This window comes from Camelus bactrianus, chromosome 21 (genome assembly GCF_048773025.1).
Source record: "Camelus bactrianus isolate YW-2024 breed Bactrian camel chromosome 21, ASM4877302v1, whole genome shotgun sequence".
Classification (NCBI taxonomy): Eukaryota; Metazoa; Chordata; class Mammalia; order Artiodactyla; family Camelidae; genus Camelus; species Camelus bactrianus.
The window spans coordinates 4,497,728-4,513,846 of NC_133559.1; the positions used below are offsets into that span (position 1 = coordinate 4,497,728).

The window sequence follows — 16,119 nt, forward strand, 5'->3', positions numbered from 1 at the left end:
GAGTGAACATATATATGTTAATACCACATCAAAAGTTAAAACCTACATGTATTTACATGCAATATGTGTATGTGCAGTCAAACTGTAATAATTCCACCTAATGACACTGAAAAAGGAGGGGAAAAAAGTTAAAACCTACCCAGATAAAAGCAGACAACTGGCCACCTGGCTGCAAGTCTCCTCCAGAGTGCCACGTGCAGACTGGCTTTCAGGCTTGTTCTCCTGAATTCCTCAAGGGAATGAGATCTTAATCACACAAGACTCAGATCCAGGACCTGGAACTCAGGGATTTTCAATTCAGTGTCCATTCCCCAGATCGAGGTTGGACTAGACCATGTCTCAGCAGGAAGTAGCCAGAGCAGTCGTCACCCCATTCCCTGAGACTCAGGGTGTGGGGTGAAACAGGACTGGAGACTGAAACCGAGTTCTTCTGCTGAGTTTGTGATGAACCTCTCTATCCAAACTATCACTCCTCTTCTTGTCCAACACCTGTTCTCAAGATTGAGGAGTATCAAAGAAAGGGGGGAACTGTAACTGAGCAGGACCCCTAGGAGCTCTCCCCGGGACAGGCCACCCCCCCGCCAATATCCTCTGATTTAGCTCCTCTCTGAAGTACCTAGATAATTGTACCTGATGCATCTTTAGTGAGTTTTTCAGATGCTAAAACCACCAGCAAATGGAAGAAATGAACTACTTGATCATGAGCATGTGGCCCCCAGACCTTCTGGCATCTAAGGATGGCTCACCCTCAACCAGAGAATTGTGCACAGCTGTTCACATACCCTGGGACCCCCCCCCCCCCGCCTCAGCTGGCCTTTAAAAATGCTCAGCTGAAACCCTTCAGGGAGTTCACGGTTTTCTGGGACATGAGCCAATCATTCTCCTTGCTCAGCTCAGCAATAAACCTTTCTCTGCTCCAACCTCTGACATTTTGGTGTTTTCTGGCCCCACTCGCATTCAGTAACATGACTGCAACAGCACATTACAGAATAAGCCTGTAAAACGTGGAACAAACACCTTCACTCCTACCTTACCACTCTTCTCCCAATATACTGACATCTATTCTTAGAGAAAAAGTCCCCATACCAAGGAAAACACCACAAAGAATAAACAAGGAGTTTAGTTTATTATCTCCGCACTTGTAAAACACTTAGGACCAACATAGGGGAAAAAACCTCCTGTGAAAAAAGTTACACTTACAAAGCAGGTCTGAGAGGGATTAGTGCCTTAGCCCCGAGAACTACAGCAACTCTGATTGGTCCAAGGACGTGAAAAGATATTGGGAGAATATAACAGGAGGAAAGACAATGAGAAATCACTGAGGAAGAGGGCCTCGAAGAGGGCCTCGAGGGGGAACTGGAGGCCGGGGAGTGGGTCTGGGTGGAGGGAGGGGCCCTCGCTGGTAGCCGTATGGTGGAGGCCGAGGAGGGCCAGTGTACCCGTGTGGGGGCATCAGTGGAGGAGGTCCACGCATACCATGCGGAGGCATAGGACCTGGGTGGCCTGCAGGGAGAGAAGGAAAACTTACTAAAAACAAATGAGATAGTTCACATTGGGACAACGGAGGGAGACGATAGACAGGGAGACAGTGAAAAGAAATGTAAGAAAGCGCAGGGGATGGAGGTGTGACGCAAGAAGCTGTAAGAATAAGACGTGTCAGGATGAGGGAGGTGGCCAGAGCCTACTCACCCATGGGAGATCCAAACGGAGGCCCTCGGGGGGGCATGCCCATTGGAGGAGGTCCAGGATGAGGCATTCCAGGTGGTGGTCGGGGCGGTGGCTGCCCCCCAGAGCCAGGGGGCCCGGCGTGAGGGTGTCCTAAGCCATGAGGGCCATGGTGGGCCAGCTGCATCTGAGACATTCCTATGAGGACAAAACAGACACAAAAAGGAGACAAAAAGTTAGACAAGAGGACAAAGAAAATGAGCAAAGAAGAGAAGAAAATGGAGAAAGAAGTAACATCAGAAAGAAGAGACTGGAAAATAAGTCTGACAAAAAGGACCCCTTTCCTTGACTCCATTCCAGGAAACAAAACAACCAACTAACCAATCGACCCCTCCCACCTCCCCTGGCCCTTCCACGGCTCAGGCCCTGTAACAGTGCTGCGCAAGTATGTAACAAGTGGGGTGATTATTCCGTTCATAGGACTTGGGAAGGTAACAGAGATACTGTCTGAGCAAAGACCTAATTCTAAAGGATGAGTAAGAACTTTTCAGGTGGACAACAGAGTGGGAATAGAACATTCCAGAAGGAAAAGATTAGCATGTGCAAAGCACAGGTGTGTCCAACAGCAAAGTATGTTATAGGAAACCCAGTAACACGGTGATATGGAGCAGGTCACGGGCAGGAGGCACGTCAGGAAGAACCTAGAATGCTATGGTACCAGGTTTGGGTTTTACTCTGTAGGTGAAAGGGAGCAACAGAACAATCTGAGCAAGGGTGTGTGACCATGTGTACTTTAGAAAAAAAACTCTGTGAAAGTTGATCAAAGGTAGAGATAACTGGAGTCAAAGTGTCAGTTAGGAAATTACTACAATACCTTAGGTGTGAAATAGTGAGGACATGAGAGCCTGAACTAGGGCACTGGTGGCTGGTCTGAGGCCAGAGACATTGAGACTTGGTATTAAGAAGGGGTGATAGGGAACAGTCAAACATAGCTCCCAGATTTCTGAATCAAGACCAAAAAACAAAGAATACTAGAGAAAGAGTAAGTTTGAAGGGAAAGGGTAGAAAACTGGAGTTGTCCATTAAACAGCAAGATTAAGGGTATGGGATGTTAATAACCATGGGACAGAGACACAGACCTGGGAGGCACAGAAATAATGGAATCATGCAGAAAAGAGAACCAAACACAAAACCATAGTACAAGCAGAGAAAAGGGAGCCTACTTAGGTGGCTGAGACTGAGGAGTCAGAGAGATAGATGAAGAATCCAGAAAAACCCAAAGAGACAAGATTTTCAAACAAGAGGACCTGGCCAGTTTCAAGTACAGCAAAGGTCAAACCAGAGAAGGAGCAGAGATGTCCCCTCAACTTGGCACTGGGGTAGAAGTCAAAGAAGAGAATGTAAGTAAAAGCTAAGGAAACAAAAAACAGCAAGTATAGTTTACTCTTTGGTAAAACTTAAATAAGAAAGGACGATAGGGTGGTAGTTGTTAAAGTACACAGAGCAAAGCTTTTAGTGTTTGTTTTTATAAAATAATGTCTGAAAGACACGAGGACCTGGGGGCTATCTATTACGGCTGAAGGACAAAGGAAAGCAGTGTGTCTCCTCTACCAAGCTCATCCTTCTCCTTCCCAGCAAAGAACACCCACCTGGATGTGGCATCCCACCCGGCGGAAAGGGGTGAGGATGTGAATGTCCGTGTCCAGGATGTCCAGCCCCTGGGGTTCCTGCTGATGGGGGGCCATGTCCTCCAGCCCCAGGAGGCATAGGTGGCGGCGGCATGGCTGGGGGTATCCCAGGTGGAAGTGCTCCAGGAGGTGGTACTGGGGGTGGGAAGGAGCCGGGAGGAGGCATCCCTACAGAGAAAATGGAGAAAGAGTTAATGACAGTGAGAAGAGAGTGTCTTTAGAGAGCTTGTTCCAACCTGGCCTCTCTAGGCAGGATGAGCTCCTTTCCCCTCCTCCCAACTCTCTATAGTCAGAAACAACGTTAGACAACTCAAACAACTTCAGCCTTCTGGGGAAACTCGACACCACCATCATCATTCCTCAATCCCTTTCTCATTACCTACTCACTCAGTGCCTCCCTTTTCCAGGTTCTTTTTCCTTCTTCCTGGTTCCACCCTCACCCCCAAGCCCAAAACATATTTTGAATCAAAAGCTTTACCTGGTGGGGGTAGCCCGGACCCCAGTGATGATACCACAGGATTGGGAGCAGAGGGTGGAGGGGGTGCATCTGCAAACAGCTGATGAGGGCGGTCAGCCTGGGAGAGCGGGTTCTGTGCTGCCAGAAGTCGCTCAGCTGCTGAACCATGGCGCTCACCCTTAGAGTCCTTCTTGAAGGCATAGGACACAGTGATTGGGCGGTTACAGAGGTACTGCCCATTCATGGCCTCAATTGCTGCATCCGAAGCATCAAATGAAGCAAAATTAATAAAGGCATAACCTTTGGAGTTGCCTGTGTCAGGGTCCCGCATAATCTTGGGGGTTTGTAAGATGACCCCAAAGGCGCTAAAAGTATCATAAAGCAACTTCTCATCAATCTCTGGGTCCAGGTTCCCAATGAAAATGTTGGCCCCCACATCCAGGTTTTTGTTGTGAGCTGATGCCTTGTTCACTCGTATTGGCTTCCCATAGAGTTTGATCATGTTCATGATCTTAATGGCATAGTCAGCATCTTCCTCACTCAAGAATTCCACAAAGCCATAGCCTGAGGAAGTGGAAGAGAAGAGGTTAAGAATTTGAGTGAAGTGACTCAAAATGGGGTTTTCGCCTTCTGTAGCGCAAAAAACAAGAAATAATAATCTCACTCAACTGAAAATCGTTCCAAAAACAAACTGTGAGCTAGGCTTAAGAGAAAGAAATCTTAAGCTTGCTCATTCCAGAAGTTATGAATACCACTGGGGCCCTCCAGAAGCAATCTGCCCCCCCCCCCATATACATAATTGCACTTCGTGCCATGTACTCACCTTGGTGCTGACCAGTGACTCTATCCTTTGGCATGTGGGTGTTGACTACTGGTCCTGCCTGGAGAAATAGCTCCCACAGCAGCGGTTCACTAACCTTCTCATCCAGGCCCCCCACGTACACAGTGGCATCTGGAAGACAGGATTAGGAGGTTAGGGCAGGGATGAGAATATGAAAGGAAAGAAGTAGATGATGGGAACATGAAGATGAAAGCCAGGCAGGGAAATTGGGGGTGGAGATGGGATACAGGAGCAAAGAGAAGGCGAGGAAAAAAAAAAAAAAAAAAAAAAGACATTACGTTAAACCCTTACACCTCCTCCTTTACAGAAAACAGATTTAAGTTTAACTTAGAATTCTGGTGCAAACTCTCTTTGTAGTTTAATTTTTTTCTTTTTTGGAGTGGGAAGGCGACAGATGGGAGATAGACAGAGTTACACCTACAGGCCTCAGCCTGCACCCATCCATCCCGTCCCCAGCCGGCATCACAGCCGGTCTCGCGCCCCCCGGGATGGTCCAATCTCCCGCCCCGGCGGAAACACTGCTGGCCCTAGTCGGGGCCCCCCAAACCTCCTAGGCCCATTCCGGGCTAGTCCCCTCCAGTCACCCTGGTTCCGCTCAGAGATCGGCCCGGCAGCCATGGCGATAGAGCTCCCGCCGTCTCCAGGCAGCTGTTCCGCCCTCTGACCTCAGTCACTTCTTCCACTTCCGGGGCGAAGGCGGACGTGGGCGGGGCCGCGGCAGAGGAGGAGCCGGAAGCGGCCGCGGCCATCTTAGGGCCCGCGGAGAATTGAAGTGGTCGGGGTGACGGCGTTCTTCGGTTATTGGTCTTGTGCCAAGAGTACGGCTGTGAGCGGCCTGGGCCGGGAGGGCGGAACGGAAATGCTCGGACCCTCCTAACGCAATGCTAGACGTTAAAGGATCCCACTGCTCCCAAAAATGTAAATTCAAAAGCGAAGAGAACAGAACTTTACTTTTCGTACATTTTGTATCCTTGTTCCCTAGGAAGGGTCGGGGAAGAAATCCTCAACCTAATGACTCGTGGGCTGCCCTCGGGCATGGAGACAGCTGTCCACCTCGGCCCGCAGGGTTTTGGATGGATGCGGCCTCACAGCCCCGGTCTGGGCTTTGAGGTATTACGTTTTCCCTCAGGGAGGGGGTTGCGGAATGTCTGAGCTCGCCTAGTCGTCGCTGCACATGGGGCTGAGAGGAACCCGAGGCTCAAGAGGTGGTCTGTGACCAAAGCTGAAGGGTGACTGACAGTGAAGCCCAGAGGTCTCGGTCTCAGCCTCCAGGGCACACCTCGGCCCCAGCAACAATTTCAGTCTGCTTTTGCCCCATCTGCACGGGAAAGAACCCAGTTTGCCTGCAAATTCTGCAGGGCCTCAGCAGACCTATCCCTTATTTCCTTAGCAGTAATACGGTGGGCACTTCCCTCTCCTGGGTCACACCCACCCTCTGCCCACCACTCTCCTACCTAGGTTTCTTTATTCAGACACAAGAAACAATGCCAGCACTATGTATAAATACTGGGCTTTAATGAACTCTTTAAATAGGAATGTCACAACAAAAATACACAATTGGAAGAGAGAGTGTCGCCCATATCCACTCCATACCCATAGAAAACTATAAGGGAAGAAATAGAAATTGGAATTAAAGAAGCAGCAAGAGGAGGAGGAAGGAGGTCTGTAGGCCATCTTGTTGGCGCTGATAAAGGGTATCTCTGATCTCACAATTCACCAGCTCAGTATCCAAAAGGGCTGGAACTGCCCTAAAAAAAAGAGGCAGTCATATTCTGGATTGTTTTTGTTTCTTAATTCTTCAACTCACAAGAAGCTGTCCATATAGCTATACTGAGGAACAGAACAGGCCAGGGTAAGAGTTGGATAAGGTTAGCACCACCCATCTGTAATGGAAAGTCCGTGAGCTTAAGGGCTGGCGTATAAAAGCTGAGGCAGTAAGACCAGAATTAAAAAATGGGAGGATCAGACAGAACTTCCTCACCCGAGACGACCCTTGCCCATGAGAAAGGCAGGAATTTCAACGGGATTGGGAGAGAATGGTATCTGGGTCTCTTTTCTTGGAGTGACCCTCTGGAGATATTCTTGGTGTCCATTTCTTTAATAACTCCTGAAGATGGGCTAGTTCATCCTGGAGGTCAGAGATTGTGGGAGCTGAGAGGCCCATCTGGGGAGGTGAAGAGAGGCAGAGGAATATTATTGCAGCTCTTGCTGTCTGCTTCTAAGATCTGTCCATGACTTCTGGCATCTTTAATTCTTTTCCCCCTCCAACTCAGCCCTAGATTATACTTGATATAAGCCGTGAGCAGTTTCCCCACACTCCCAAACCTATCCACTTTGATACTAGCAGGAATGGTACCTCACTTCCCAGTACCCCCACCCCCACCCCAGTTCTTTGCCTTTCCAGCTTCTGGAAACATCTCGTTTCTCCTAGAACATCTTGTTCAGCAGTCAAACCCATTTTCCCACTCCCAGTCCCTGTCTTCCCTTCTCACCTGGATCTCAGGCCTTCCCCTCAGGTAGCAGCGTCTCCAGAGCCTGATCTGGGGTCCCAGATATCCAGGCAGCAGCAGCCCCGGGGGTAAAGGGCAAGCTCCCCAATGTGAGGGGAGCCCCCACTCCTGATCAGCCAGGCTTTCAGAGGAGATAGCAGGTCGAGGGAGCCAACGAGAAGAGACTGCCAGCAGGGAAGGACTGTCCCGCCAAGGACAAAGCTGATTCAGGGGGGTCAGGGCCCCTCTGGAGAAGAGCCACACAGAACTGGGGGGTCCAGGAACCATGAAGCTTGGCTGAGGGGGAAAGAGAAATCAACTGGCAACCTAGAAACCGGATGACCCTAGTTTCCCCAAACCGTCAGGAAGGAGTATGTCCATCTGCCACCCACTCAGCACTGCATGAGTGATCAAACCACAAGCCTTCCCCTGAGAACTCTATCTACTCTGCTCACTAGGCTTCACACTAGGCCTCAGGACTGATAAAAGTTGATTTTAGGGAAACATAAAAATGTGTGCATGAGACAGGAAGACTAATGAGGAGGACAGAAAAGATGCCCTTGTGATTTCTAGGGTTTCTGTCTTCCTGGGGACAGTCAGGGACTGTAAGTGACAGCTACAGAAGAGGAGTGGGGAACTCAGACCCTGTGTCTTTCTACTTCTCCCCATTCTAGTAGTTTGAGCCTATGAGAAAGTCAAAGGAATTTAGGAACCTTAAACACCTCACCTGTTGTCTAGGGAGCCAGGAATCTGGGCAGTGTTCTGGGTCATAGCCAGGATTATGGAATAGTAGTATCTGTTCATTGCTGTAGCGTAAATTCCAGTCCCAGACAGACAGCTGCAGGTTAATAGAGTTCCCAGCTGGGGGCTGGGAGTACCCTGCATTGTAGACTTGTGTGTAAGTGTTGAACTGAATGGAGGAAACAAGAAAAAGGATGGTTAAACAAAAATATAAAAATTTTCTCCCAGGTCTAGAAAGAAATCATGAAATTTTCATCTCTTACTCCAAGAATCAGATGTAGGATGAAAGTCCAGTCCTGAAAGTGAGCACCAACTTCCCCCTTTCCCATGCACAGACCTCACTTTTCATAATCAAGACTAAACTTCAAAGAGTACTTCTTAATGGGTGTGGGGGGCATGGAAGACAAGTCAAAAATGGAAGTCACTGACCTGTCCACTCTGCTTTCCACGCTCCCAGGGAGTATCTCTCAAGAATGTAAGGGTGTCAGGAACCCTGACGCTGTCGTGAAGAGCAAGAAGGAAAAACTCAGAGAACTCAAACTCAGCTGGAAACTGCTGGAGGAGCTGCCAGACGCAATCAAGGAAAAGGAGAAACACTGGGGCCTGAGAAGATGGAAATTAAGAGGTTGGAAGGGATTATGGGGACCAAAATGGGGAGGGTAACAAAATGACAGGGGATGAGGGACACAGGGACCAGGGGACACTAAGGAGGTCAGGGAACAGAAATCCCAGTTAAGGGTGGTAGGGGGTTGTGGTCATTCACTCATCTGGGTCTCCCTTCAAGCTCAGCCCAACGTCAGAACGCTTTGGACCTAATTCACCTCCAATGGGTTATAATATATAATTTTCTCATCTGCTTACTTCTTTAGTAATACCTGCTCCCTGCACCCCAATACCCTTCCCAAATACTCTCACCTCTTCACTGGCCCCAGTTCCCCCAAGTCGGGTCAAGAAGGGATGTCCAGCTGCCACCCACTCTCGCTGCACTAGTGATTGGAAGCCGAGCAGTGTTCGGGCTTCAGGGGCTGAAAGCAGCTGGACGAGTGAAGAGAGGAGGCCATTGAAATCACGATCACCGCGCTCTGGGTGATAAAGAGGGAGAAGGGACAAAGAAGGAAGGGCCAAGAAACTAGGACAGAAGAGAGTGAGAAAAGGAAAGAATAAGTGAGGGGCACAGAGAGAGAAAGTTTCGGGTAGGTAGGATTGAGAGGGCACATAGAAATGAAGAGAAAACAAAGACCTTGAATGATTCACTTCATACAGTCCACTTGGTAGAAATCCCCAGCTTCACATGTAGGAAGCAGAATCATAAATGTCAAACCAGCTTCCACCTCAACCCCAATCCCCATCCACTGATGGAAGAGCAGGAGCAGAGAGCTGAGAACCCTTCTGTGAGGGACCACAGTCTTAGTGGGGAGGCAGAGGTAGCACTGAAGGATGAGTTGGTGCTGATGGGTAGTTCCTAGCAAAACAAGAGGAGGATGCTAGCACTGGAAGGGGACAGGGAAGCTTTATAGGTCTCCCTCCCTGAGCAGAATCCAGTCAGGTGCGTAAAGGAAAAAGACAAGGAATGGAATAGATTGGCCCAAGAAACTCACCTTGAAGTACTACAGAACGAACCCTGGATGTCACTAAGACCGAGATGTCACTGGCCTTTCGAAGACAAGACCTGGAGGGGCAGGGGAGGAAGAGGAGAGGGGAACAAGAAGCCCAGAGGAAGGGAGTGAGGGGTCATGGGAGACAATAGAAGCAGATTCTCTTCTCCTTCTAAGGAGCAACGAAGAACAGTCTTCTTGGTAAACCAAGGAGAAGAGTTAATGGAAGACCATTTAGGAATCCAAGTTAACAGAAGGATGGGGAGGGATGAATTATAAATCGTGGCTAAAAAAAGGAAGTACCTGACATAGTCCAACCATCGTGTTCCTTCCAGAGCTGAGAGCCATTTATCCTCAGCTACAGATGAATCTGAGAGAGAGCAGAGGGGTCAGGAGGGCAAAGAGCTCAGGAGAACTGGGGATTCAGCATCCAGGGTTAAGAAGGGTTACTAGTCAGTGGGGTAGTGGGTGCGTAGGTCTCGGGATAGGAATGAGAAGTAACTGTAGATGGCTATGAGATTTCTACAATTAAGCTGTGGTGATGGTTGTACCACACTGTAAATACAATAGAATACATGGAAGTGCACACTTAAGATGGGTGAGGGGTAAGTTTTATGGTATATAAATTATATCTCAAGAAAGCCGTTTAAAAAAAAGAATGTGTTGGGGTCAGGAAGGCAAGAAATCAGCGAGTCTGTGGGAGATGGGAGTTGAGCAGAAAACTGGATCATGGGCCTGAAGGGGTACCATCTATAGCAGGCAAGAGGGTGAAGCAGGGTACGATCAGCAGGCCTAGGGGTGGGGGTAAGGGGCCAAAATTCATCTCACCAGGCAGGCAGAGGGCCCTCAGCCTCAGGTGGGCAAGCTGGACATCTGCGAGACCAGGCAGCTCGTCCGCAGTGTCTACCAGGACAACGTCCGAATGCCCAGCCTGGAGCATCGACTCCACTGCTCTGGAGGGGAGGGAGTCAGAAAGTAAGGGAAGGTGTCTGCCTTGAACATTTAGCCCTTGATTCTTCTCACCCGCCCTCCCCTCACCTGATATCCTCCTTGTTCGGGTCGCTGGCTGTATAGAAGCCGCCACAGCGGAGAAGGTCACTGCCCCCAGGGTGATGCCAGGACAGGCGCTTCACATGGATGAGAGAAGGATCACTGTGGGAGAAACCCAGCCTCACCCTACCCCTGCCCCTACACTGACCTCACGGGGATCCCCTCCCTCCACATCGACCCCTGACTTCCAGGACCCTCTAATACCCACCCGTTACCCTGACCCTCACACTGACCGGTCCACGGCCCTGATGGAAGTGGCCAAACGCTTTCCTGATCTCACTGTCCAGGGTTCGGTGAGGGACCCAGAAGTAACGGGGGAGGCTGTGAAATTGAGAGTTACGTCACAGCTTGGCTCAGTGACCTCATTATAACGCAAAGCTGTTCTTACAAGGAAGCTACTTAGGAAGGGATCTCTCTGAGGTAAGGGGGATAGCTTTGTGGATGTCCTCGGAGACTGGAGCTTGTGGGAAGTCCTAGTTTTAGAGCATCAGAGAACTAGGGGAAGATTGGGAGGGCAGCAGGGGTGGGGGTGGACGGGGGGTCACCTGGTGGCTACGTCGAACCTCTCATTGACAGTGCTGACCCTCCAGCCCCTGGCACCCTGCTTTTTCCGCTCAGTCTCCCAGTCTTCTGACGTCTCCAGGAGGGGAATAGGTGGTTTCCTGGAGCCAGAACTCCAGCCTAGAGCAGGAGGGAGGCACAGAGGAGGAGAAAGAAGAGCCAGAGACAGCTTCTCAGCTCTTTTGTCTGCAGCCAGCCTCTGCTTTTTCAGACTCTACCCTTGCCTTACCCTAAAGCACCCTCGCTCACCGGCCTTACTCAGGGTTATCCCTGCATACTGTTGGGCTTGGCTGCTCCGAGCTCTGGCTTGGACAATGGCCATGGTCACCTGTGGAAGAAAGAACACCCCATCCTTTGGCTCAGACTGAAGAAGTGAAAAGAGGGAAATGGGGCCCAGGTGTGGTTCCACTGTCTTTGCCACCAGCAGAGAACAGTGAAGACAGTGCCCAACAAAAGGCACTTCCACGGGCCATGGGGAGCACATCTGGAACCACAGAATCACAGGATGTTCATTCCAGGAGGAATCTTAGGAATAATCTTATCCAGCCCTCCCTGTTTTTCAAAGGAAGGCACTTGCTGGCAGTTAATCTCCTGATGATTGGCAGAGCTGGGCTAGAATTCAGGCCCTTGCTCTCATAATACTCTCATTACACTGTCATTTTAGCCTCTCCTTGAGAAGCGATGGATGAGAGGGATCTTGGGAGATTGGGGGCTACAGGGCATTGCCAGGGAAAAGATCCCAAGGTTCTAAGGGGAAGGGGGTCCTTGGGTTGAAGGCCTCTTACCTGAAAGGCCTGAGGCTCTAGTCCTCCAGCCTCAAAGCCAACTCTGAGTAGCCGGAAGTCTCGGCCATGGATCAGAATCTCCTCAGGGATAAATTTAAGCAGGGACCCTGGACGGAGGAGCTGGACTCGAGACAGGCCATTCACTGAAGTCAAGAGTGAGAGAGCAGTGTAACGCTGGATCTGGGTCCCTCTGGGAGGAACTCATCCAGCCCATCCCACTCCATCCACTCAGGCTGTCCTCTGAGAGTAGAAGGGTAAGGAGGGGTTCCAGCACCCCCGGTGAGCCCCTTTGCCAAACCACCACACTTACCAGCCTCTAATCGTCCAATGTTGGCCAGGGAAAAATCATACTCACTGCTCAGGGGAGTCTCCTAGAAGAAGCACGTGACTGATGCCAAAGACATCTGAAGTCTCATTCGTTGCCCTAGTTCAGCAGCCCTCACCTTCCTAGAGGTAGCCCCCCCTGGACTATCCCGGATACTCACAAAAGACAGCCCTTAAGCATAACTCTCACTATCTCACTTCCTGTAATGTTTGTCTAAATCTTCTGGCCTCCCTTACCCACCTCCTGCTGGCTGTCCTTTCCTCTGTCCTACCATCTCACCTGACTCCGCTGCCATCCACAGGGCTGGAAGGTGACCCTCAAGTTGGTGCAGATCAGAGTTCCAGGCAATTTGGGTTCCAGCCCCTTCCTCACCCCTGGGGCCCATGCTAGGATCTGCTCCCCTGCAGGGCAAGGAGGGAAGTCAGGTCTGACTGTCTGCAGTGCTGCCCACACATCCACTCCTCTCAGACAGGAGGATCTAAAGGGGGAAGATTAAGATCCTGCCCTAACCTCACTAGAATGAAAGCTTAGGAGAGAATGTGTATTCTTTTGCTCCAGAGCCTAGAAGGCTCCTGGCACGTAGTAGGCACTCAAATATTTATTGAATAACTAAATGAGAAAAGGAGTAACGAGGTCAAAGAAGCAGAGGGACCATCAGGGTCCAAGCTCCCAGCCAGCCCTGGACAGAGAAGAGAGCAAGCCTCAGGCTGAAGCACCTTAAGCCAGGAGGAGAATACAGAGGCATCCGTGGCGAAGTTTGAAGTCTTTGGAGATCAGAAGTATTGGAAGAGCATTATTACCTGGGAGGCATCCAGAGGCCAGGCAACTGCCAAGCTGACGACTCCCGGGCTCTGGCATCCCGCTCCCCTGGACAGACTTTGGTCCAGAGAGCTGCAAAGGGTGTAGGGTTATTCCCCTTGCCTCTCCAGTCCTGGGGTCTGGGGTTACTTCAGCAGCCACCTTTGAAGGCCTACCCTCATAGACTCTCAGGGGAAACAGATCAGTGGCTGCAGGGAGCTCAGGACCAGGGTTGGCAGGTACTAAAGGGAGGGGCTGGTTAATGGATAATGAGACAATGAACTTGAGACTGTGAAAAAGACCAAGCCTCCTCAATCGAGGTCGATGAGACACGCCCTCCTCCTTCTCTTCTAGATCCTTTTCTTCCCTTTTCCACCTCCACATCATCCCCACTCACACCGTCTTGCTAACGCCCTCCCACAAGCCCAAGCTGCTTCTCCTTACCCCCATCTCTGGCTCCTCCTTCTGGGGGGCGATGTTGAAACTCTGGCCCCGGCCCCCCCACCACATTTCTCTGGCTCCATCCGGTTACGGAGCGGTCAAGGGTGGGAAGCCTCGAGGATGCTCAAGCCTCTCGGGGAGAGAGACTGAATCCTGTAGTTGAGAGGAGGGAAGTCAGGGAGAGGGGCAAGGGGAGGATTCAAGGAAAAGGAGCATTTGAGGTGCACAGAGCACAAGTTGGGGTCTTTCAAAAGGTGTGCCCAGCCTGCTAGAGAAGGCTCCTCTGGAAACTTCAGTCGACTCTGGAGAGGGCGGGAGAGATGCCCAGCCCCTTAAAGGAGAATGCACACAATTTTGGAAAAGTGGAGCCTGAGAAAGGTGAGGGAAAATGGGGAACTGAGATAATACCCAGATCCCCTTCTTTACCCCAACCCCAGATCCTGGTCTCTGCCTGTTCATGATCATTGAAGACCGAGGGGAGCTGTAATGCTAAGTACTAAACTGGAGTCATTTGGGCCACTTCTCGGGGCTCTCTCAGAGTTGGCTTCCCTGGGAAGCTGGGCTTTTTTTAACATCTTCTAAAAAGGGGGTGGGGTGGGGAGGGGGTAGGAGGAATGTAAAAGTAGTTCAGGCCTCCCCGACAGACCTAACAAAAGTGGTTGTGAAGAAATAAATGGAAATTGGCCCTCAGGGAATTTTTGCCTGGGGAGGCCCAAAAACTGGGGAGTGGGGGCGAGTTAGTGTTTCCGTATATCCTGAAGGGTGCCGTGGAAAAGTAAGGAGAGGAATGGAAATACCTGCGGGATGCAGACACAGGTACAGGTATGTTTACATGCAAGCTCTGGGGGCGGGGGCGGGAGGCCCCAGGAAAAGATCTTACCACTTAATCCATCAAACACACATACACACACCACCCAAGCGGAAACTAGAGCCCACTCCAGGTACCGGAGCTCTCCCAGCCCAGACACAAGATCTCCAGATTAATGATTCATGTTAAGGACTTTGAAAGCCGAGGGCTGGAAACCTCTGCTCAGCGCAACAGTCCCATTCCCCCACCCTGCACACTGCACCCCAAGAAGCAAAGGTGGGTGAGGAGGGCAACCCAAGAAGCAAAGAGGGGGGTGAGGAGGCACCAGGAGGGAAGGAAAGGAACTGTAGCTGTCGGTGACTGGGGGTAGGAATGCAAACATCTACTTTTAGCTACGATCAAGATAGGAAATAAAATACGAAGTAAGAGTTAATGAGCTGCGGTTTTATTGATTTTGAGTCTGTACAGAGGCAGCAGTCCTTAGGTGGGGGCCCCAGTTTTCCAAAGTGACACTCAACTTTCTCCTCCCAGCACACATACACCCTTCCGGCCTCAGCTTTAAAAGTTCCCTGTCTTGGCTGCAGCTGTGGAAACAGTGAAAATATTGTGAGACAGGGAGTCGATCTGGAACAAAGAAGCATACACCTGCTAGGAACGTGGCCCAGAAGCCTGATTCTAGAAACTCTAAAAGCTACCAAGCTCCCCCACCCCCACCTGCATTCCATGGGCCTCAATCACTTGGGGGAAGAAAATTCTTCCCAAGGTCTGTGGCAATAGGAAGAGGTGTGTACCACAATTTAAAAATCCATTATCCACTTTTCTTCCCGCCTCCACCCTTCACTCAAAAGTGTTCTTTAATACTTTGAGGTGTAGGAGCAGCAGAGAGATACAGAAGGAAAAAACATCTGGGGAATGGGGGAGTCAGAGGCAGAAAAAAAGGGAGACTTGGATCAGCACCTAACCAGGAGTGCAAAGTGGGTAGCAGCTGGGGGTTAAGTAACAGGAGGACCACCTCTCACCGCCCCACACACACCCAGTGGAGGTTAACGGATGAAAGGAAGGGTGGATAGACAAGAGGCTGTGTCAGATTTTTCCATTTTCAGGATCCTGGTCTGGTTGCAGGTTTGTGCCAAGAGTGAAGGCTGCTGGGAGGGGCAGCTAGAGGAAGGAGGTGGAGCTGAGTGACTCACAACATGAGTCACAGATCCAGTTATAAGCACAGAAAGAGGCCAAGGTCCTCCCCACCCCCGCCCCTCAGCGCCACTGTCAGCCAGCTTCCAGTTCTGTTTGCTACCACCCCTCACCCACGTGGCCAGCAGAGGGAGGTGGCATGGAGAAAGTCTAAATGGGGAATGTCATAAATATTTTGTTAATCAACTTAAATACAGGGGGTAAAACACTGTGATTTGCAGACCCGGTATCAACAAAGTGAGAGAGACAGACTGCCTGTATGCCTCACTGGAGCTACAGTTGAAGGGCCTGGAGGGAAAAGGAAATTAGAAAAACCTGGGGTGCAAGTGATTCCAGGCCAGGAAGGGACTTCTAATTCTGTCTTCTCACCTGTGGCTGTGTGTCTGGGGCACTGACTCCTAGGAGAAAGAAGGGGTCAGAGTCCAGAGGTGTTCGAGTAACTCAGGGACAGTCACCTTTGAATCTCCTTTATTGGGAACAAAAAAAATGTGACTGGAACCTTAAGACATGTCGTTATTTAGAAAGTAGTAAGAACAACAAAAGCTAGGTCCTCATAAGTCATTCAGAACCAGCTCAGTATCAGCTCCCAAATGTACAATACAGTCTGCTAACTTGCTTTATTGGCCTGTGAGCTTTAGTTTCACTTGAGAAGAAACTGAGCCAAAGGGAGAGGGAGGTTGCTTC

General features: G+C 50.3%; 2 protein-coding genes and 1 long non-coding RNA gene across 5 annotated transcripts; 1 reads left to right on the plus strand and 2 right to left on the minus strand.

The window, feature by feature from the left end:
- Positions 1-1,107: 1,107 nt before the first annotated feature.
- Positions 1,108-5,379, minus strand: SF3B4 (splicing factor 3b subunit 4). Of its 2 annotated transcripts, none has more exons than XM_074349360.1 (6): positions 5,236-5,379; positions 4,634-4,762; positions 3,832-4,374; positions 3,315-3,521; positions 1,690-1,863; positions 1,108-1,503 (listed from the first exon to the last, which is right to left on the minus strand). In XM_074349360.1, the coding sequence occupies exons 1-6, from the start codon at positions 5,267-5,269 to the stop codon at positions 1,316-1,318; spliced, it is 1,275 nt and encodes a 424-aa protein (XP_074205461.1). In that variant the 5' UTR covers positions 5,270-5,379; the 3' UTR covers positions 1,108-1,315. The 2 variants fall into 2 exon arrangements, with proteins under 2 accessions (XP_074205461.1, XP_074205462.1); XM_074349361.1 differs by lacking the exon at positions 5,236-5,379 and adding an exon at positions 5,199-5,226.
- Positions 5,368-8,475, plus strand: LOC123617881 (uncharacterized). 2 transcript variants are annotated; one of them, XR_012501271.1, is made up of 3 exons: positions 5,368-5,469; positions 5,634-5,761; positions 8,339-8,475. It is a non-coding gene; the product is annotated as an uncharacterized LOC123617881 (long non-coding RNA). The 2 variants fall into 2 exon arrangements; XR_006726166.2 differs by having other exon boundaries at positions 5,374-5,477.
- Positions 6,146-16,080, minus strand: MTMR11 (myotubularin related protein 11). The gene is given in 18 exon segments (XM_010958516.3): positions 6,146-6,679; positions 6,681-6,815; positions 7,144-7,437; positions 7,868-8,050; positions 8,311-8,484; positions 8,797-8,963; positions 9,480-9,550; positions 9,780-9,846; positions 10,305-10,429; positions 10,515-10,603; positions 10,760-10,847; positions 11,072-11,207; positions 11,337-11,415; positions 11,873-12,015; positions 12,183-12,243; positions 12,477-12,598; positions 12,998-13,088; positions 13,440-16,080. Coding segments are annotated over 18 exon segments (2,142 nt in total). The 5' UTR covers positions 13,506-16,080; the 3' UTR covers positions 6,146-6,628.
- Between the last annotated feature and the right edge of the window lie 39 nt (positions 16,081-16,119).

Excerpts from the sequence above, each read along its gene's own strand:
- SF3B4 (XM_074349360.1), bottom strand. The coding sequence starts at position 5,269 with ATGGCTGCCGGGCCGATCTCTGAGCGGAACCAGG. Across the intron at positions 4,763-5,235 it reads GATCTCTGAGCGGAACCAGG|ATGCCACTGTGTACGTGGGG; the intron begins GTGACTGGAGGG and ends CCTGTCTTCCAG. Across the intron at positions 1,864-3,314 it reads GGGTGGGATGCCACATCCAG|GAATGTCTCAGATGCAGCTG; the intron begins GTGGGTGTTCTT and ends TTGTCCTCATAG.